Below are 22,072 nucleotides of genomic sequence, written 5' to 3'. Positions count from 1 at the left end.
TTCACGTTGGTTTGGGTCATGCTGCTTTACTACAACAAGAGAAGGGCGAGCCAGAACCGTGGGCGTGGGCATTTTGTTTTCCCAGTACTCCTTCCTTTGAGAGTGATGCGTCTGTTGCCCAGGTGATTTGGGTCTTGCCCTCCTCATGCCCAGGACTGAGAATGGAACTTGGGTTTAGCCAGATAGGCACACTCCGCCCTACACCAACACTAGGATGTATTATTTACAGATAACCTTTCTAAATGCTTAAAATGTATTCTTTCAACTAATGCCCATGTAATTGGATATGGCAACCCTATACTGGAATACACGTTCGGTGATTTGTCTGAGGTTATATGACTAGATGGCCGAGGAAGGGTGCAGAAGCAGTTTGTCCTACTCGTCTGCAAGGAAAGACAGGCGCCCACCCTGAGACTATGAGAATAACCTAAACTGGAGATATGAACGGCCATTGTCCCAGGACACCGGATGAGCGGAACAGAGACCAATAGCTAACAAAGAAAGGAAAGAGAAATCAAAATATGATTTGAGTTGCTGCATGTAGGTGTGTCTAAACCCATTCAATCATGGACATACAGGGACATAGACCAGTCAACTCTCTTTAACCAGAGAGTTGGGTTTTGTCACCTAACACATAAGAAATCATAGCTAGCAAGACTTGTTTGGGGGTGTTGGGGGGCGATCAGGGGAAAGGAGAGCAAAGAGGTGAATCAGGATGTGGTTTAAGACCAAGTTAACATTTTTTTTAAATATTTATTTATTCATTATGTATACAATATTTCTGTCTGTGTGTATGCCTGCAGGCCAGAAGAGGGCACCAGACCCCATTACAGATGGTTGTGAGCCACCATGTGGTTGCTGGGAATTGAACTCAGGACCTTTGGAAGAGCAGGGAATGCTCTTAACCTCTGAGCCATCTTTCCAGCCCCCAAGTTAACATTTTTTAAAAATTATTTTTATCTCTTATTCTGGGGAGGTGTGCGTGTAGATGTGTTGTATGTTGAGGGGACATCTGTGTGCCATAGAATGCGTGAGATAAAAGGACAACGTGTAGGAGCTGGTTTTTGCTATCTTGGGAGTCCTGGGGGTCCAGTTCAAGTAGTCGAGCTTGATGCAAAGCCTCTGCCTGCTGAGCCATCTCGTTGGCCTCAGGTGAGCATCTTGTGGATATTACTGTGGCTTCCGAGTAGCCTTTAATGACCGCAGCTTGTATCAGCGACCACCAACAAATGAACCGACTGTCCACAGACACAATCCTCTGGCCCCTGGGAAGAACTGACTGTCCACAGACACAACCCTCTGGCCCCTGGAAAGAAGCCTGAAGTTGGAGGCAACAAGGTTATTGCCTTAGCAGGAGAAAATGTTTGATCTGCCTTATAAATACCTGGGATTTATAGCACTCTGCAGACAATCCATAGGATGCAGGTTAAACACGAAACAGACACACTTTTGGAACTGTGATAAACAAGATTATCATAGTGGTGTGTTTGGTAACACATCTACATACCTCCTCTAAGGAGGAATAGCCACGGCTCACCCAATGTTGGCCAGTGTAGACTGTTCTTTCTAGGTTCCTGAGCTGTGGAGTTAACATAAGGCAGGCTCCTGAAATGGTATCTGGTCCACGCAAACACCACCCCAATAGTTTCTTCGTTTCCCGCCCCCCCCCCCACAACTTCTAAAATGCTCTTATTACTTTTCTAATTTAAAAAGTTATAATGAATTGCTGGTTCTCCTGAGAGGAAGACCAACTCTACCTGAAATTACTTCCCCCCAAAGCAACTTTGTGGCCCACAAGGCATTTCCTAAACTTACTGACAGATTCTGTGGAGAGAGCATGGAAGGGTTAACCTGCTGGTTCTATGGGAGATGGCTCTCTAGTCAGTAGGCCCACACTAGTACGGGTGGTGGGAGTCAGAGGAAACTAACTCAAAAGAGGTGTGGTGGTTCAAGTCTACAATGCCAGCAGCTACTACAAAGGCTGAGGCAGAAGGTGCTCTTGCATCCAGGAAGTCAAGATCTTAGAATGAAAAAAAGAGGTCAAAACTTAAGAAATTAAGACAAATGACCAAGAGCCAACTGCTAGTAAAACAATAACATTATAAATAAAATGTTATTAAAGTTTGCCGGCTTTTTTTGTCAGCACTGACGGGATAAATAACCCATACTTTTTGAGTGTATTTTAACTTTGTTTCAAAATTTTGAGGGGCTGAAAAGATGGCTCAGTTCCCAAAGTGTCTTGCAAACATGAGGACCTGAGTTCAAATCCCCAGAATCTATGTAAAAAGCCAGGTTTAGGCCTGTAACCACTGGAAGGAGGGGCCAGAGACAGCAGGGTCCCTGGAGCTCACTGACCAGCCAGCCTGCCTAAGGGCAGTGCAGCGGGGTGCGAGAGACATCCCTCATGACGCCAGCACGTACACGCACAGCTCCGCCGACAAGTACATAAACCACACACGCAGCATACCCAGAAAACAAAATGGAACAAAAAATTGAATTAGTTGTCACAGTTTTTTTCCCTCACAAAATGAACTAGTTGGAAAAGCTGCCAGTGCGTGGTTAGCAAGGCCAGGACTGCTACAAATCAAGGCTGAAGATGGGGGAGACCACAACAAGCAGGTGGTTCCTGGGGGGCGTCTCCGTCTCAGACACGCTGGGATGTGCTTTGTTTCTCCGATGCAGGATCAAGTGCACGGCCTTTCTCAAAGTTCTTTCACAAAAGAAGCAACCCCACCACCAGCACTGCGGAGAAATTATTAAAACTTTGATGCGTCCTGAACACTATGTAGGAAGTTGTCGTAGATCCCGGGGGTCCCTGCCAGGGCTCACATTCTGCTCTGTAAATCCTCACTCTGCTCCTGCTAGCTGAGGCCTAGCACCTGGGGTCCTGCTGGGACCTCCGGGCTCCTGTTCTCTCCCATGCCTCCGCCTGTGTGGGAGAAGCCAGAAAGTACAGCTGCTGCCTCAGGCCCACCAGCTCCACTCCAGGCTCTGTAGCTTTGAATTTTCCCCTGCATGTAATTATAAAGTATGCATCCAGTTATTTACTTTCCCTGTTCCAATGCAGAGCGTGTTACTGAATAATCACAGCTCGCAAGTGAACCCAGCTTTTCTGCTGCAAGGTCTGAATTAAGAAGATTACAGCCCTCCTATCATTCCACTTTAAACAGAAACCACTACTTGTTCAACTTTAAAAAGAGAGCGCGAAAGGAAACAATGGGTCTCTGTGCTCTCAGAAATGCAAGCACACTGTAGAATTAAGATGTTTACATGTGTTTTGTTGTTTCTCACAGCCCTAAATTGCTTCATTTAGAAAGGTAGAAAATAAAATGTATTCCTTGCATTTCCAGGAACCGGGAGTCTGGCAACTGATTCCCTGCTGTCCTAACATTTGAAGGAAGAAAAATTACAGTCAAAGTGGTATCAATTTGCTCTATTTATCTAGGGAATTAACTTTAAAGCTTAATTGTCACAGACAGTGACCTCTATCCTCATGAAAATCCTCAGAGAATTAGACAGACAGGCTACTGGGGGGGGGCAGAGGGATTCAAGGTTGAACCCACCCTCGTGGAGCCTAAAGAAAAACTCTTAACCCAAGAAGGCAAGATAACCCAGCACGTTCCATTGCTCAACACCCAGATCCAGCTCCTAACCCATTGCTTCTGTCTGACCCATGTTTCTGCTGTTGAACTTGTCCAAGAATTGCCTAGGGGATGTCCCTTGACAGCGGGAAATGAAGTATCCTCGAAAGAAGCTGAGACAGGGTCTAACTCTTGACCCAGCTCAGCTCTCAGAAGACTTTCTGTGGATGGACAAGTAGCTAGGGAATGAACTGAGGAAGCTTTGATTGTTTAGGAAGGCCTCTGGGCAGGATTTCGCCTGGAAATTTCTCTTAATCTGGCAGAACTTGGAACAAAAGCTTGGCTGGAAGTATATACTATCAAATTAATAGAACAATTGTAGGATAAAAAACAATAAGTCAGAAAACAAAAATGCAGGCTTACAGCTCATAAAGTTTGCTTTATGCAAGCGGCACAACACTGGACAAGCAGACATTGTTCTCAGAGGAGCGACACCCCCACCCTCACCCCTATCCTGCCTGCCCCAGCCCCATCATTCTGCATGTGCTTAAAAGCAAAAAAGAGGGGAAGAAGATTATTTGAGGTAATGATGTCCAGGCCTCTGCTGTAGTCAGTGGTAAAGCTAGGTACTCAAGAGGGACACTACTGCCTGAATGAGGTACCTGAACAGCCAGGGGGAAAAGGCTGACATTACAGAACAGCCTATGTGAACACAGGTATTAAAGTTCAGCTGACCCTGAACTTCCACTGGCCCTGCCTGTGGAAGGGCCCTAATGAGCAGAAACAACTAGACTGAGCTAGGCTTCCCCCTGAATGCACAGCCATCTCATTTCCTGGATCTGTTAGGTCAAGTTCAAAATCTGCAAGGGACAACATGTGCTTCCTTTTTTCCCTAAAGCACAGAGCTCATTTGTTGCTTTGGCTTTGATGGCTGAGTGGTCCCTCTCTCTAGGAATGTTGTTCCCTTTGACCAAGGACAGTTCCAAGAAATCCTTTAACAGAATGATGAGTAGGTGGAGACTTGCAGTTAGCAAAATCAGATCAGTTAAATCAGTCACAGTGAGGGACCGCATGTCAGATAATAACCAAAGCCAAGTAATCCCAGGGCGGGATTCTCCAATTGACTGAACAGGCTTCTGGGGCACTTCCATCCTGCCAGGGACAGTAATTAACCCTGGGGAATAGGAGACCTAATTTGAGAATCATGCAGAGTTTATCTTCTCAAATACAAGTAAGTGAAAGCCAACGAAAAGGGGGCAAGAGAAAACAGGTTTGTGGTTTGGGATCTGAGGAAAAAGGAAGGCCATGGGGAACAAGGCCTTCTGTTTTCAAATAGTTACTTCTCCTTATCTATTCCTAAGCAGTGTTTTGGATCAATGGTTCTCTAACACCCAGCTACCTGGAGAGGACTTTAAATGGCAGGAATCCCAACTCCAGCTCTTGAGAAAGTCTAGTATATGAACAGGGCAATAGTACTCCTCAGTTTAACAAACTGATTGATATCAAAATTTTGAAACATTTGGATAGAAACAGATAAGCAATAGGAACTCATTATAGGTTCTTAATTTTTGCAAGGCAACTGTTTTAGAAGCTCCTTGAGGAAACACCTGTCAGTAGACAATGGCTCTTCCCAAATTCCCAAATCCAATCGATAGCCAAATCCCCTAGGGATTTACCTCCTTAAAAGGGAATATTCCCTGTCAGCAGGATCAGTGACAGTTCTACCCAGCCCTTCCTAAGTTAGCCCTTCTCTCCGAGCTACACAGAAGACAGCCAAGGGAGTTCTTGGGAGCAGACAAGACTTGGCGGATCAAGTCAGCATCTCTCCTGGAGCCAAATGTCAGCTTCACTGTGGTTGTGAAGCCATAGCAAAGAGGGCCCTCATCTCAGAGGTTAAGTCCCAATCAGGTCCAGCATGAGGAAACTCATCCCACCTACCCTCAACCCCTTCCTACCTCTGCAGCCAAATGTGTAAGAGGAGAGGACTCTATGACACTGTCACCAAAATAATTTCTCATTCCTTGGTCCAAAATTCTTAAAGCCCAACATGGAAAAAAGGACCAAACCAACTTAGGTGGGCTTTTCTACCTTTGCAAGCTATTGGAAAGTGTATGTTGTAGATACTTGTATATGTTTGCTACAAAACATACATGTCCTTCCTACACATCAACGGTATACATTACTATTTAGACATGTAATTACACCCTGAAAGGGGGAAATGAGTTTGTATGTGAAGGGATTGATAAAAAGAAAATGTGATTGTACACAGACTGAACATTATACTTTTATTTTTAAAATATCGTACGGTTGGTATAAACAAGTCATAGCTTACAGATGTGTGTAAGTCAGCACAAACTGCGCACATTTGCTAGTTGGGGGGGGGAGAACCTGGGTTTTAAAATTTGTTTGGGCTGTATGTTCTTTTCCTCCTTAGCAGAGTGGGAGCCAAAAGAATTAAATTACAGGGTAGAATATAAAATACCTCCTTTAAGGAAATAAATGTGTAAAAGAAACTATCTAGCCAGTTCTCTCAGGCACGGGAATCCCCTGGGGCTTGTGTAAATGTATATCAGTTTGTCCCCAATGACACTCCAGATGTTCCCGAAGAGGGGAAAACTCCCACTCCTACCCACTGGCACTAACACCCTTACACGTGATCCAATACTCAAACTTGCCCCAAGCCAGGTAGCAACCTGAAGGGTGACTGCAGATGGGACTGGGAGCTAGGGGCCTTCTGCCTCCACTGTCCACCCTAACTTTGGGAGGAGAAACGGCAGCCGGTGAGTACTCACATGTAAGGCTCAGAGGCAGAGCTAAACCACAGGCAGAGCTCCCTTCGGAACAACTTTAAATGGTAATTAAGTTTCTCTGTACTTATCTTTTGAGAGTGTCCTTGGGCTCTGGCTGAGCAGGGACTTCCTCGCTGTGTGGCTGTGTGTGAGGTCCGCCTGCAGATTTGACCCTGCCCCTCTGTGGAACCTGAGCTGTACTTTTCCCCCTTCAGTGTGTGCCAACAGAGGCTGTAAAAAGAGTGTTCCGGCTTTTGCAGCTCCCCCCCACACACACACACACACTTCACCCGCCCCCCCACCCCAGTCTGCTTCAAGTAGCAAGGCCAGGAAGAATCTAGGACCGCCTCTGTACTGTGTACTATCTCTTCTCTCAACCCATCTCCCAAGGAAGAACTGCCCGCACGACGCGCGGTGCCCCGAGGTGCCCACGAGGCCTTAAGGATCTTTCCAGGCTGGTTGCTGACACCTCTAACTGGAGCAGATGAGAAAGGAAGCACAAGTGATGGCAGCCGGCTCCAAGTCTGCAGAATCCCTCAGATAGAGACTCTCACCTCCCACTGGAGCAGCAAAGGCAGAACGAACAGGAGCCCAGACAAGTCCCAAACACCCGGCAGTGATTGCGGTACCAGGTCATGATGTTAGACGGTAGCCCACGGAAGGAAGCAGGCAGCAGTGCAGACATGCTAGAGCTGAGACTCCTGGCTGCCCCCAGCACCCATTTTCTTCTTACGTGGGAGACGCCTGTATTGTACCTGGAGACCCAGAGTCAAGATTTCATTTGGAAATCTCCCTTGCCACCAGATGTGCCTAGTGTCTAGGTTCTGTTTTCTGTAGTGTCTCATCAAAGAGCAAGCTTGCCTTCCTCCTGTCTTCCTCTTTGGCACCTGGCCAGCAGGTAGCCATGTTGGAGTAGAAGGTTTAACTGAGTCATCAAATAGGGGCAATATTTATTCAACATAATAAGAGTTATCAACCAGGAACCTTGGGTCTGAGATTTTGTGATTTACATGGTACCATAGATACAAATGAATGAGTCTGTCTCCCCAGTAGACTGTAGCTCTTTCTTCACTGCTGAACCCCACTAACCAGGACTGAACACACTGAATCCACAAGGCATACATTTTAAGTTAATTAACACGTGGGGCACACCTTTAATCCCAGCACTCAGGAGGCAGGCAGATGTCTGTGAGTTCAAGACCAGCCTGGTCTACAAAGTGAGTTCTAGGACAGTCTGTAAATGGAGACTGCTCGTTTGTTTCCCGTCTGCCCAGACCCAAATAATCACACAGAAATTATATTAATCACAACACTGCTTGGCCTATTAGCTTAGGTTTCTTATTGGCTAGCTCTTACATCTTAAATTAACCCATTTCTAACAATCTATGTATCGCCACAACGCTGTGGCTTACTGGAAAGGTTCCAAAGCGTCTTTCTCCTTCAGCAGCTACATGGTGTCTCCTTGACTCCGGCTACTCTCTCTCTAAATATCTCTCTAAATATCTAAATATCAGATTTCCCTCCTGGCTTTACTCTGCAAAGCCATTGGCCGAAACAGCTTTATTCATTAGCCAATAAAGCAGCACGTATACAGAAGGACCTCCCACATCAATAGTCAGAGTTACATGGTGAGACTATGCCTCTAATGATGATAATAATAATAATCACGGTTAAAATATACCCATGACCTTGCTTCCTTGATATACAAGCATTTTAGAAACCATTGCTGCTAATGCAAACCAGGTTACTCCTAGGTCATACGTCCTGTCAAGATAATGTGGTTAAGGATGAGGCAGAGGGGAACAGGACAACTGAACACACCCACATGACACAATCGTGTTCTCCTTCACACTCTCCAGGGTCTGGGTGGGTCTGGGTGGGCCCAGTGTGCCTCATGGCCTGGGCAGCACCACGCTCTATGTGTGCTTTTCCAGGCTAAGGAAAAGGTGACTGTGGCCTAATGCATATTAGAAAGGCTGCAGCCCGAGACCCTGACATCATAGCACCCACCCAGTCTGGTTCCTGGAGACAAGTCCGCTTGCCAAGCAGAGGCCTGGGTGTGTGTGGGGACAAAGGACACAGGAGAGGGTTAGGTGACTGTAAACTGGAGTGTGTGGTTAACACATGCAGTGTGAGCAGGCGTGCATAGGATAAGAAAGGAGTGGGCCTCTCGGGGTGTGTCCCCTGATTTATGACATTATCTATGTTTGGGGCGCAGAGGCAAATTAACAAAGCTTATTGACTTTATATAAGATTTGAACTCTTTGAGTTTGACTCTGGATTTATCCTGGTCCACAAGAACTCGGCCAATCTAGCTGGCCTACTGATAGGGGAGCAGCAATCCTTTTCTCTCTGGGACTCCTTACAGGGTCAGAATGAGGAGAGGCTTGAGTTATGCATGGTGACCATCCCGGGAGCCATTCTGATGTGAAATAACATCACTGTAACATGTCTTCTGGGTAGGAAGTTGAAGGCTTTCCTGTGCTGGCCCTCATGAGACAGGGTTTCTCTGTGGCACTCACTCTGTAGACCTGGCTGTCCTCAAACTCACAGGGATCCACCTGCCTCTGCCTCCCACTGGGATTCAAGGTGTGCTCCACCCTGCTGGCTGGCCTTCAGTTTTCAAAAAAAAAAAAAAAAAAAGAGCTGGCTTAGACATTGACCTTTCCCCCTTGACTCACAGAATGCCCTAAAATGGCAGGAGAGTTCGCTATGTGTTTTAAAGACTACTGATCAATAGAAACAGTAAGCTCTTTTTTTTTTTTTTAAGAACCAATTTTAAAAATTCTACTTTCCTTGTCCCTACCTCAAGTCCGGATAAAAGTTCAAGGCTTCAAACCATGGCACGGTTGCCCAGTAGACAGTACACATAGGCACTAAGGAATATTGTGGGAAGGGAAGTGTACGGGCCTTATACGCTGGCACCGCATTCGTTTTTTTGGAGTTTGGCAACTTGGATTGAGTTCAAGAATAGCGTATAATCCTCTAGGGAAATATTCACAGCAAACAGCGGCAAGGATATACATTTTCCTTTGTTAAAACTTGTGTCTGAATTCAAATATTGGCCTTGGCGTTTCCTAAGTACTGGCTCCCCTGAAAGTTACTGTGTCAAACTATTTACACTGGGAAGCAAAATCCTGTTAAGAAATACGATCCCTGGTTGTAAAGAGATTACCATGCCCCCGACCATTACACATTTTATATTCTGAAAATCCTCATAAGAAAAGATCATTTTAACATGGTAGCTATTTGTCAGACTGGAGACGGGTGTGTGTACAACTCATGACTCTGGGCAGTGGGAAAATTAACTTTTCTACGTTTTCAGTGGCTTTCCTGTATTAACTCATTAAAAAGTAGCTTTTGTAAGGTCTGAAAATTGAGGATGACAAAACCTTTAATTAAACTGGATTGGCAGGGCTACTGTCTGTGAAGTTTTCTATTACTCTCACTGCTAATAGTCCTCTGACCCCCAAACCTCTAAGGGAAACATAGGGTCCAGTGGAGGGGTTCCCTTTGCTCGATGAGAACAGACACAGGAGTCAGGGTCCTAGAGCGTAAGAGAAAAGAGAACTCTCATGGAAAGTGTTCAGTTGGCATAAGATTAGAAAGTGTTGTTTACAGTCAGGGTTTTAGTCACTTCACAAGGAAGTCATTCTGCAGTCCTTAGAGAAGGAGACAAATTAGCAGGTCTGGAATGAAAACCCCTATGTCGATACCTGTGGCCTGGTAGGTAGGCAGTGTGGGGCCACAGACAGAGAATCGGGAGTGGGCTGGAACCAGTACAGACAGAGCGGATAAGCGGAATGTGTAGAGTTCCAGGGTCCTTCAAGCATCCGGAGAGCCTTGGGGTGACCCTGGAACACAGCAGCCCATATTCCTTGCCCACACTGCATCCTACCTGGTACCCTGTGACCTAACGCTGAGAGGGCAAGGGCAGATGAGTGTGGAAGGCTGCACGACAGACATTTAGAATCACTCCAAGGTAGTGACAGTAAGAAAAGGACAACATTCGCGTGGATAAAGAGAGTGGGTGAGCATCCGAAGACCAGGGACTATAAAATAAAGTGAGATGTTCTATGTACTTGGTCCCTAAAAGAAACTTTTTTTTTCTGAAGTCAAGTGAAATCTAGTATTAGGTTAACAATCCTACTGTTACCCTCAACAGGTGTCCAAGGACCCTGAAGTTGTCCATGTAGAGACAGAGGGTGACCGACTGAATAAAACAGTGACTGGCTGAGCGAGTTGTCCCAGGCCAGATATTTAGATGTGTGTTTTCCCTGGGGAAGGAAGAAAGAAAAGGGTGGGAAGGAGAAAAAGAGGGAAAGACAATGCCTGAAAGATGAATGGAGCTTCCACCATTGCTCCCTAGTGACGATTTAATCTAGGTCAGTGATTCCCAAATTTTATAGGGTCTCATATTCACCTGCAAGACTTATTTAAACACAATTTTCAGGGTTCAGTCCCAATTCTGGCTCAGTAGGTGGGACAATACTTTTGGCTTCTCTCACAAGCTCCTCAGCGATGCTAAATCGCTAAGTCTCCTATTGTCTGTAGAGAGCTGGACATGCCTCCTAGGGCTGTCTTCCCACCAGCATTCTAAAAAACCAAAGTCAGCTAACACACACACACACACACACACACACACACACATGCACGTATGCAGGCGCTCAAGTAACACACAGTGTCACCTTGTGAAAGTCTGTTGAAACACAGTTTTCCAACTGCTGTCTCTTTTAAGAGTGATCTTTTCAGGGCACCATAACCCATCTGGTCCCACAACTGCAGTCTCCTGGGATGCTCCTGACTCTTGACCTCTGCTGTCTTCCTAGTTTGCCAACACTGACCAGCTCAGCTCAAAGAATTGAAAGTCGCCTAGGGGTTGACCTGGCTCCTTCCATCCTGGGAAACTGCAGAAGACCCACTGCCCTGGGACACTGGGAGGACAAAGCCCTCCATGCATGTCACCATGCACCTTGGGAAGCATGCTTTTGCTGCATGGGGCTTGAGATGCAGAGTTAATTCTTGGGAGTCTTTCCCGTCCACTGTTCCACAGTTTCTATACCCTCCTCCCGCCCTGACCCGGACTTCCAGACCAGGAGACATTCTGTAGTCTAGCAGGCAGGACTGGGCCGCTCTCACCCTGGTGACAGGTCGCTGGGATGCCTTGATCCACATCCGTACTTGACAATCCAAACACAGACAGAGCCCTGGGTGTGCCCCCACCTCCCTCTCCCACCTCCACGCTTGATCATGAAGTTTTCCCAGAGATTCCATGTTCAGCCTCCCTAAATTGCTTTCCCTTCCGTGTGACTTGGTGTCCCCCAACGTGGTAGCCAGAAGTTTGTATGCTGCAGACTTCGGTAGGGTGAAGTTGAGTGAGGGACGCGGGCAGAAGGAGGGTGCCCTTGGGTACAGTAGACCCTCCTCACCTCTCTTTAGTGGGTATGGGCCAACAAAGGGCAGCTGGGGCTGGTCAATCAAGCCTGACTTGGGACAGCCAGAGCGAAGACCCATGGCTGTGGTGTCAGTCCTGCCCCCTGCTGTACACACTACTTTCTGTCTTCTGCGAAGGGGCTCGGGTTCAAGTCAAGGAGAACGAGGGGTGAGTGAGATCCCTGGAGGCCACACACTCACACCCTGGAGCCTACGCCACGAAGTGTTCGACCTATGCCTCCAGGGGGCGCTGCGGCCCTTCTAGCGAACTGCAGAGCTAAGAGTCGGCAGCGGCGCTTTCCCACCTTGTTGAGCCCGAAAGCCCGAGACCAGCCACACTTCCTTAGTAGATGAGATTCTTAATCCTGGCACCCACCTCCGCACCCTCAACTCTCCTCCGCGCCTAAGGTGTGCCAGCCTCTTTGCTCTCCTCGCCCCCGCACTGCTCTGTGGCTGGAGAGCATGCACTGCCTGCTGCAAAACCCAACAAAGGGTCTCCGCTCCGCAGAGTGTGGGGAAAGCTGGGGACTGGGAAGCCGGCCCTCAGAGGGATTCTAGCAAAAAAAAGAAAAAAAAAAAGATAAGCTTTCCGTAATTTTATTTTTAAAGCGGTACAAGTTATTTAGAATGTTCGCAGCGTGCAGTCAACTCCTCGGAGTCTGTGTGTGACACCTGTTGACTCCACCCGCAGACTCCTGGGTGGGCTGGGGGCAGTACACTACCGCAGCTCCCAGCTCCTCTGAGTTTCCTGCGTTAGGCCTCGAGCTTCCTCCCACAGCGTAAACGTTGCTGTTGGGTTTGGGGCTGCAATCGCCCAGCCCGCTGCTGATCAGTGTGTTAGCCATTTCCCCCGCCAGCGTCCCTGGTGTCGAAAGCCCAGTGCCCCGAGGACAGCAGCTGACCCGATTCGCCAGAATTTCCAAATTAACAGGCAGCTGAGCTGCGGAGGGAGCTGGGGCAGCTCGCGGAGACTCAGACCGGGGGCGCAGCTGGCCTGCGACTGACTCCGGGACCTCGGCTTCTGCACGCCAAGACCCCACAGCTAGTTGGTGGCCGCGTGGGCCAGTTTTTCTGTATCCGGCATTTTGCAGGTCGAGCTGATGAGCGAGTCGTGGGCGGGCTCTCTCTCTGAGTGCGCCCTAGATGCCCGCCAGCCAGCACTTGCGCCCCCCCCTTCTGAGCACCCCGAAGTTGCGTTGAAGGTTCCAGGTGAGCGCCCCGCATCCTGGAGGGGTGTGGCGGTGCTGAGTGCGCTCGGCTGCAGGCTTGGCTGGTTGCACCTGCCCATCCGGGCCGCGGGGCTCGCAGGCCGCCGGGGCTCTCCAGGCAGTGCTGCTCGGCTCAAAGGTGCGAGCTCTCAGACTCCTCACTACTTTTCTAGCCTCCTCAGTGCTGGGGCTGAGTTGGCCGAGTTCTTACGAGGCTGAGGTACACGAGGTAAACGTGTTTGCAGTAACATCCTAGCTCCGGAGGTTTTCGGGGAAGGGGGTACAGCTAATTGCGTCTACCCCGGGGGGGGGGGGGGGGAAGCCAGCAGTTCAGGTACCCAATACACACAGGTCCTGAAGGTGCGAAGCCTGCTGCTGGAGAGGTTGCCTCCACTTTAGTGAAAAGGAGCCCGGAGGCACAGTCCCTGGTCACCACCGGGTGCTTAAAAGTCCTGGAGATCTGAATGAAGAGAAAGTTCCCTCCAGTTCTCCAAATTGAGAAAGGCTGTGGATGGAATGAGGCGGTTTTGGAGAGGGAACCGCAGGCATCCTGGGAGCTGAGGCTCAGGACCAGGCGCTGAAATGAAAGCACCCTATGGGACCCACTCGGAAAGGGGTTTTTAAACCTCCGAACTCTCCGAAGCGGCCTCCTATGTCCATGGTGTTCATCAAATTTATTCTCAAGTAGTCAAGCCCTGCAGGACACCGAACACGGAGTCTCTCTCTCTCTCTCTCCACAGGCTCACTGTGTAATCCTTGCGAACTTAAAACTGGAAAGCACGGGGAAAGAGAACCTGCCGCTCCTGAATTATGTTTTACCAAAGAAACGAAAATTTATATTCACGTCGACAAAAATAAAATAAAAAGGCTTTTACCTTCTTACAAGACGGTTTGCATAGCGCCTGCCTGCCTCTGCATAGCCTTTGACGGCTCTTAGCGTTCTGCTTACATCCACCGCTTCCCCACACAGTCCTTTGAGAAGGGTGACCGAAAAGCATCTTTTAGCGGAACGATTTTGAATTGCACAATTTCTTTAAAAGAATCTATGCTCCTCCAAGTACCTACTAACGTAAGTGCCCTCCGGTGACTCGTTTGGGACCAAGGATGGTTTGCTCAGTTTTGTTCAGGTGCACCGCGTCTGAAAGGAAGCTGCTTGCTGTGGATCCTGTCATTCCCTATCACCCTATTCCAGAGGGTCTGGAATTCCTTCCTTCTCCTTTACACACTCACAGTGTAACTAAACCTTTAGGGGTGCTAGGAAGCCTAACAGTGCACGTCAAATTTGATTAGTTTTCCTGGCGGGCTGAACAATGAACTCAATTTTTGCTGAGAATGAAGATAATGCGTGTTTCGAGACGTTGGAATAGTATTTTCCTAAAATTTAAAAATGATTGTTCTTCACCCATTCCAGATGGGCTCTTTATTGTTTGCCAATGGATCGCAGATGCCCACAACTTTAACCAAGTTGGTTAGCTGCTTTTGAAATGTACGTTAGGTGATTAAAGCTTAGATGGTGGAAGAAATTTCTTCTGGAACATTCCACATGTCTTGACACTAATTATGAAATTAGTCAATTGTCACTTCCATAAACAAACTTCGTTTTGAAAACAGCAGAGGAAAACAGAAAACAGACTACACATATAGCCATAATTGACCAAAAGTATGGACGGAACTATTTTACACTGGGGGAGGGGAGGTACACGCTAGAAAACAAAATGTAAAAGTGGTTGTTTTGGCCCTTTGAAACAGATGGTCATATAAACGTGTTAAGACGTGGAAATGAAGCCGGCCAGCTAACGAAGTAAAAGTACAAAATGCAAAATGCCCTTTGGACTTCTCTAAGGACTCCGAAAAGCGTAGATCCAGAAGTTGAGCTTCCCACAGAGTGAGGCAGAGTGAGGAAAAGCGTCGTCCTAAGAGAGAGGACGGGCGTTGTCTTTGTGTGTGAGATTTGAATTGAGTCACCTTGGGCTCTGAGTCTGGGTTAACCGGGAAACCTCAAGCAAACCTGCGCCTTTAAGACTCAGTTGCTATCCAAACACAAGTAAACAGAGTGGACCATTAGCGGGCGCCGGGCGTGGAGGCGGAGCCTGGATGCTGCGGCCCGCTCGGCTGCAGGACGCCCGCCGGGAGGGGAGGCGGGGCCGCTACTAAAGCCTTGGACTCCCGGCCTGGGGCAGCCTGGGGCGGGACGCGGGCTGGGAAGGAGCTCGGCGCGCTCGCTGCCGGAGGGTGATGGCCCTGCAGGGCTGCGGGTTCCGACTTTGCCCGCAGTCAGCGGCGAGAAAGTGGCCCAGGCACCGCGGTCTGGGCGAGCGTTGAGCACTCATCCAGAGCACGCTCGCTCTTTACACATTCCGCTCCCACGGACTGACGAAGACCACGATTCGCTCTCGCTTTCGCTCCCCCAGATCATGATCTCAGTTCCCGGGACAGCGCGCCGAAAAATAAGTTCGCCCAACTTGGACTTCATGACCTTTCTAAGCTGTGCGCCCTGCTGCCTGGACCTAGTCTGAACCGAGCTGCAGCCAGGCAGACCTCCGCGCTGGCGGTGAGTGTCTCCGGGACCCAGCTGTGGTTGTCCTAGGAAGGAAGGGATGTGGGGGTTCAAGGGCGCCCTGGTTCTGTCTGGAGTGCCACGAGTTCAGAGAATGAAAAGCACTCCGGTGAACCCCAGTCCCGGGCCTCGTGTTCTGGCTTCCTTCGGTCCCCCGCACGCGACTCTCGACTAAACACACCCAGTCGAACTTTTGTGTGCTGCCGCTTAGTTTGGTTTTGGTAGATTTACGCCTTCGGCATGATTTATAAAAAGACAGAACGTCGTATTTTGGAGTCAAACCCCATCAACCGAGGCGTTTTTCCCCTGCTCTAGAAAGCCCGGACCCTTGCGTCCTACCACAGCCCCGGCTCACAGCACAGAAGGGCCGGGACACGCGGTGCGGTCAAGCCAGCGACTGCAGAGGCACAGTTCACACGGGTCCGGTCATAGGTGATTTTTTCCCCAAGCGTGTGCTGGCCTCTTGCATTTCGCTCCACTCCCGCCTTTGCCGAGAGGGCAGCAGGAAAGCTTTCCAGGGGCTAGGACGCTTGGGTTGTAGAAATAGCCGGGAAAGGAGCCGAGGTTGTAGGAAGAAGGGAGGACGAGGTGTTTGTGGAGGCAGTAGCGCAGAATCCGTCTGCCCACCTGTGAACAGAGAACAAAAGAGCGCTGACTGCTCCTGAAGCGAAACTGGGTGCAGACCGCGAACTGCAGCTGACTCCACAAACTGCAGCCTTGAACAGAATAGGAAAATGACACAGGGGGAGAGAGGGAGCGGAGACAAACCCAGATTGTGCGGAAGGCTTCCTAATTTAATTAACTCCTTGGGAGGGCAGAGGCTCAGGGAAAGGGCAGGAACTTCGTGGCTGCCCCCCCCCCCCGCGCCCCTACACCTGATCAAGTCCTTCCCCCCTTCCCATCATGATTTGGATCTCTTTCTACTAGGGCTCTCTGATTTATATACAACCCTGTTGAATTTGAGCTGAAATTCAGCGAGCGTATTCACCCGTCCGTCATTTCACTCAAATCAACACTCGGGGTTTAGCGGATGACCCTGAACTGTATTATTTTTAGATAATTCAATGTAACACAACTGTTACCAAATGTTGAAAAGTCTTTGACAAATTACCAGAGATCCTGTGTTGTCCGGTGTTTTGAAAGCTTCACCAAACTGAAATCAGTACGTTCAATTCTCCCTTGCTGACAGCCAGTGAAACTAAATGTTATGAAATATCCAACCTGCCCGGGAATTCCATTGAAAACGGATGGAAGAAATGTAGCCTCATCTCCGCTGAACCATTTGTGACTTTTGGTTTAAGGTTCTCTCCTTGCAAAATTAAAAGTAGCCAGTGGTGGGAGCCAGGCTGGTGGAGGAATGACAGCGGCAGAGGCCCCGCATTTAGTGCCTGAAATGGAGTGTGCACTTAACCCCAACAAAACGAAAGTACCTTAGATCTCTGCGTTCATTTAAGCGATGGTTTGACATACATTGGTAGCAACTAAACAGGAATATGGGAACGAAACTCAATAGCTACTTATGGTAGCGGCGTTTGGTAGGTGTTTAGGGGATACCTGTTTGTAAAAGGGTTTCTGAGGGCCTACTGGCTTTGCTCTTTCTTTGCAAATTAAAGCTACCTTGTGTAATATGAAGTGGCAATTTGGGACCAACAGAAAAGATAAAAGTCTTGTTTCTGCATTTTAAGTTATTGGGAAGAGGAGAGTGCACTCAAGTCTCTGCAGACAGAATTAAGAGTGTGACCTTTAAGGCAGAGTTCACTTAGTGCAGTTAGAATTTAAAAAAAAATCATTAATGTTAATAGTCATTCTGTCAACCAGCACTCCTACCTGGCCCTGCTCAGCCCATGCTGAGAATCATGCATTGCCTCTTTTATTTATTTCTAAGAAATCTAGTCTGGGAAAACACCCAACTAATAATTTCGGTTTCCTCTCTATTCAGGCGAGAGGCTGCTTTTCAACACTAGGGGGGAAAATTCTCATTACCCACGGAGAAGAAAATAAAGATGAAATTTATTATTTTTAATTGAAGAGAAAATAATCAGTGATGTTAGCAGAATCTTCCTCCCCCGCCCGCACCCCACACACGTAGGAGAGGGTGTGAGGGTTGCGGCTGAATAGAAGTGAACACTGATTTGTGCGGTGGGAAAGTCTATCACTAATGGGAGTTTACAGTTTCGGTTGAATGGTCTGACTGAGACCCTCTGACTGTTACACACCTCTCATTAACTCCCAGCCTGAACTCCCAGACCGCATACCACCAGGCAGAAGCAGTTCATTAATAAATCTCCTGTCTCCAGACTGTTCCAAACAGCCGGGGAAGGTGGGGGCCCACGGAAGCAGCTAGTTTCAGCCTTGCCAGAGCGCTCGTCATTAGCGCAGCCCCTGAACTGCTGGCAGATACTGCCCCAAGTGCCACTTTTTAACCGCTCTCAGGAGGAAAAGTCGGAGGGCAGGGAGAGCTGGCAGGCCCCTTCACCCTCCTGCCCTGTCCCAAACCTCGGGTGTTGGGGGTTAGCATTTGGCGGGCTTCCTTCCTTGCTTGCTCCAAACCCTGCCCCTGGGAGGCCACCCTCGGCTGTGCTGGCAAAACCTGCTTGTAAAAGAGAGTTGGCTGTGGGACCCTGTGGGTCCGCTGTGAACGCAGGTGAGGTATTCCAGGAGACCTGGGCTGCCCAGGGTGGACGCCAGCAGGCCACACACACCCCAGGACTCTCCGAATGCAAGGATCCCCTGCTGCTCTTCCTTGGCCTCCTCCAGAGCGCTCCCCCTACCCCCGCCCCCGCCTCCTGAGGGTGCCAGATCAGGAAGTAGCCCCCTTCTTCTGAGAGTCTGGCGCTCAGTCTGGGAAAAGAGGTTCGGGCCTCAGAAACGTTCTGTATCCTCACTCCAACCGGCTGGAGTCTGAACCATCTGGAAGGGATCTTGGTAAGGGGTGGGAGGCGAGGCAGCCCCTGAGGAGGAGAAGGGGTGAGTCCAGGCCGAGCCCCCCCCCCCAGGTGTCACTTTTCTTTCCTGCGGGCCCGTCACTGCTGATAAATGGGACTAAGGCAGAGGAAGGAAAAAGAAAGCCAACGAGGTCAGCGCGGGGCGAGGCCGAGTCCTGCTAGGGCCGGGTAGGACGAAATGCCCCGGGTAAGCGCGGGAGAGGCTACCTGAGTGGGGCACAGCGCGGGAAGAATCCACGCAGGTGGATCGAACCAGGCCTCTTGGGCCGGATTGGAGCCACGACCTACAGTGTCCTAGGGAGCTGGCACGCTTCTCCGAGCGACAGCAGCTGACTCTCCGGCCTTTGGGCCTTGATCTCTCAGCCCTCCTGATTTCGTGTCCTAAGAGGATGAGGGTGACTGGGGTCCAGGCTGTGACAGCGCCCAAGTCCTCCGTCCGCCTTTGCCCTGGCGGTGTCCCCTCTCCCGAAATCCGATCTTCCTACCACCCGTTCGCCAACTTGCTGCCAGGCCTCTGGTGTCTCGATGTCTCGAGGTCCTGGAGACTTAAGAGAAGGGAACTTAGAAGGCTAGACCCGCGCGGTCGCCCAAGAACTGGATAATAATCATGGTGTCTCCCTCTCTCCCCTGGACACTTTTAGGGGTCCCTCTGCGTGCTGCTGCTTCTTTTACCTTTCTCTTACGCCCGCCGGCCTCTGAGACCTGGAAGAAGGGGGAGGCTTCCTGCACCCCTCCGGAGCCGTTAGGAAGATGGGGAGCAAAGCCCTGCCAGCGCCCATTCCACTTCACCCATCGCTGCAGCTCACCAATTACTCCTTCCTGCAGGCAGTGAACACTTTCCCCGCCGCGGTGGATCACCTTCAGGGCCTGTACGGGCTCAGCGCTGTGCAGACTATGCACATGAACCACTGGACGCTGGGGTACCCCAACATGCACGAGATCACGCGCTCCACCATCACGGAAATGGCCGCTGCGCAGGGCCTCGTGGACGCTCGCTTCCCCTTCCCCGCGCTGCCCTTCGCCACTCACCTGTTCCACCCCAAGCAGGGAGCCATTGCCCACGTCCTCCCGGCCCTACACAAAGACCGGCCCCGTTTTGACTTTGCCAACTTGGCGGTGGCCGCCACACAAGAAGATCCCCCTAAAATGGGAGACCTGAGCAAGCTGAGCCCCGGGCTGGGCAGCCCCATCTCCGGCCTCAGTAAACTGACTCCGGACAGAAAACCCTCCCGAGGGAGATTGCCCTCCAAAACGAAAAAGGAGTTTATCTGCAAGTTTTGCGGCAGACACTTTACCAAATCCTACAATTTGCTCATTCACGAGAGGACCCACACGGACGAGAGGCCGTACACGTGTGACATCTGCCACAAGGCATTTCGGAGGCAAGATCACCTACGGGATCACAGGTGAGACCGGGAACTACAGGAAGGTGAATTTGCCCAGGAAATGTCCTGATAGACATAAATTTCACTAAAATCCAAATCCCTCCCAAAGCCGGCTTCAGTGACCCCCACCCCCCACCCTGCAGCCGCAAATTCTTCCTAGGTCGTAGAGCAGGAAAAATCTGGTAGCTTGTTCTTGGCCTAAGAGCCAGTAATTCTATTTCCTCTGAGTCTGCCTCGGTACTGAGTGAGGGGTGAAAAGGCCTCGGGACCCCGGATTTCTACCCAGTTGGATGGACGGGTGGAAGGGTGCAGATTTTGGAGAATCTATTGAGTCCCCCCACCACCACCCCGAGTACCCTAGAGCGGTCCACAGAGTTTCTTATTCTTTGAGGGGGTCTTGAGGTCCCCGTCTTTAGCAACAGCTGCAGCCCTCCTGGATTAGTAAAGGACAGCGGGTTAAAATAATTCCCATAGTAGGGTGTGGAGGTTTCGCCGATGTTTATTTGTGTCTTCTTCTAAGGTGGGACTTCGTATCGGTCCTCGAGGCTGTGAAGTGATTCGCAAAATCGGCGCCCCCCCTCCCCGCACCCACCCATTCTCGCCTTTCGTCTTGATTTGGCCAGGTTAAATCCCAGGGTAAAGCCTGGAGGCCTAGAACGGCTCTAGGAGCCGCTTTCCGAACGAACCCCAGAAATCCGCCAGAGAGGGCGGTCAAGTGTAGATAAAGCCAGACCGCCCGTGAATGTTTCCAAGAATCTGTTAGTTGAGGTTAACTATAAACAGAATTTCACAGAAAGTCCAAAAACAACATAAATAATGGACATTCTGCTTCCTGTGCCCTTTCAAAATTTCGTTGGAATAATTGTGGAAAGCAAATCCTAAGCCACAGGGATGATCCTTTCAATGAAACCTTGTGTTGATTTTCAGGTATATTCATTCCAAAGAAAAGCCCTTCAAATGTCAGGAGTGTGGGAAAGGATTTTGCCAGTCTAGAACTCTCGCGGTTCACAAAACTTTACATATGCAGGTAAGTTCATTTCCTTCCTCTAAAAGAATGATTCGTTTTTATCATTAAGACTTTACAAAAAGCAGGGTCTGTTTCTTAAAGCTCTTTTTAGATTAGCTTTCTAGTGGGGAAACAACACTTGTTTTTAAAATATAAAATTAATATTACATAACAAAGAATTTTTCTTAACGAACAGGCCAGCTGATTTAAAATAAATCCTAATGTTAGTTTTTATACTTATTTTTCATCCCATCCATGCGTTTAAAACTTCCGTGTTTGGGAGGAAATAAAGGTAATTTTGACAATGGAGCCATGGTGAAATCCCATATGCTCTCTTTCCCAGGGGCCTCGTAATTTGTAGCTTTCAGGACGTTGAGGAATAGTTTAATTTTCCAGCAAACAGGAGCTTCATTCCCGGGAGAATGCAGTTCCTTAGGAGCGGATTAGGTGCACCCCCATTTCCTGCCCTTGACGTAGCGATGAAATACGTGGCCCACCGAGGTGGTCTTATCGGTGCAATCGGGCCTCCGCGGGCGCCTGCACGTGTGTGTTTCCCGATTGGCGGATTAGGAGCCCCGATCTGTCCCTGCAGGTCCCCTCTTTTGTTGTCGCGCGCTTGTTATGTTAAAGCTTGGTACTGAGGAGACAGAAACTGTTGAGGAGGGTGCCCGTGGTGGTGTGAAGGATTAATCCTTTGCCTTGCTTCACATCTGAACAGGAATCTCCACACAAATGCCCCACATGTGGAAGAACCTTTAATCAGAGAAGTAATCTGAAAACTCACCTTCTCACCCATACAGACATCAAGCCCTACAGCTGCGAGCGGTGCGGCAAAGTGTTCAGGCGAAACTGTGATCTGCGGCGGCACAGCCTGACTCACACCCCGCGGCAGAACTTCTAGCGAAGCCCAGGATCCGTCCTGTGCGGCCGCGGCTCCCTCCCCCAGACCCTTCTCCTTGCCTCCCACCCCCAATTCCCCCCCCCCCCCCACTGACCCCAGCTCTTCCCCAGCTGTAGCCGCACCTGCAGCTCCTACGCCTTAACTGTTCTTCTGGAGGACTGAGAACTCTCTAGAAAGTCACCCCCCTTTGCAACCAGCATATACTAGATCCTTGTAGATATTCACGGCTCATTTTGGAGCTCTGTACATAATGTCGTGGGTCTTCGT

General features: G+C 49.4%; 1 protein-coding gene and 1 long non-coding RNA gene across 4 annotated transcripts in view; one reads left to right on the top strand and one right to left on the bottom strand.

Annotated features, from left to right (window-relative positions):
• LOC121437591 overlaps positions 1–6,450 on the bottom strand; it is a 40,739-nt gene extending 34,289 nt beyond the window's left edge. Inside the window, exon 1 of the long non-coding RNA XR_005972984.1 lies at positions 6,374–6,450. This is a non-coding gene — a long non-coding RNA (uncharacterized LOC121437591). The remainder of the gene's footprint in view (positions 1–6,373) is intronic.
• An 8,740-nt stretch (positions 6,451–15,190) lies between these two features.
• On the top strand, positions 15,191–21,867 carry Osr2 (odd-skipped related transciption factor 2). 3 transcript variants are annotated; one of them, XM_041637624.1, is made up of 4 exons: positions 15,191–15,562; positions 19,339–19,919; positions 20,826–20,925; positions 21,623–21,867. In XM_041637624.1, exons 2-4 carry the CDS (start codon positions 19,408–19,410, stop codon positions 21,803–21,805), a joined length of 795 nt encoding a protein of 264 aa, XP_041493558.1. In that variant the 5' UTR covers positions 15,191–15,562; positions 19,339–19,407; the 3' UTR covers positions 21,806–21,867. The 3 variants fall into 3 exon arrangements, with proteins under 3 accessions (XP_041493558.1, XP_041493557.1, XP_041493556.1); XM_041637623.1 differs by having other exon boundaries at positions 19,155–19,919; positions 21,705–21,867; XM_041637622.1 differs by having other exon boundaries at positions 19,155–19,919.
• Positions 21,868–22,072: the final 205 nt, after the last annotated feature.

The sequence above is a fragment of the Microtus oregoni genome, unplaced genomic scaffold (genome assembly GCF_018167655.1).
Source record: "Microtus oregoni isolate MIOR12 unplaced genomic scaffold, Mior012 000053F_ref0000044, whole genome shotgun sequence".
In the NCBI taxonomy this organism is placed as follows: Eukaryota; Metazoa; Chordata; class Mammalia; order Rodentia; family Cricetidae; genus Microtus; species Microtus oregoni.
Note: the sequence above shows the minus strand (reverse complement) of the source record. Positions and strands in the feature narration are given on the sequence as shown.

Excerpts from the sequence above, each read along its gene's own strand:
- Osr2 (XM_041637622.1), top strand. The coding sequence starts at position 19,264 with ATGGGGAGCAAAGCCCTGCCAGCGCCCATTCCACTTCACCCATCGCTG. Across the intron at positions 19,920-20,825 it reads GATCACCTACGGGATCACAG|GTATATTCATTCCAAAGAAA; the intron begins GTGAGACCGGGA and ends GTTGATTTTCAG. Across the intron at positions 20,926-21,622 it reads ACAAAACTTTACATATGCAG|GAATCTCCACACAAATGCCC; the intron begins GTAAGTTCATTT and ends ACATCTGAACAG.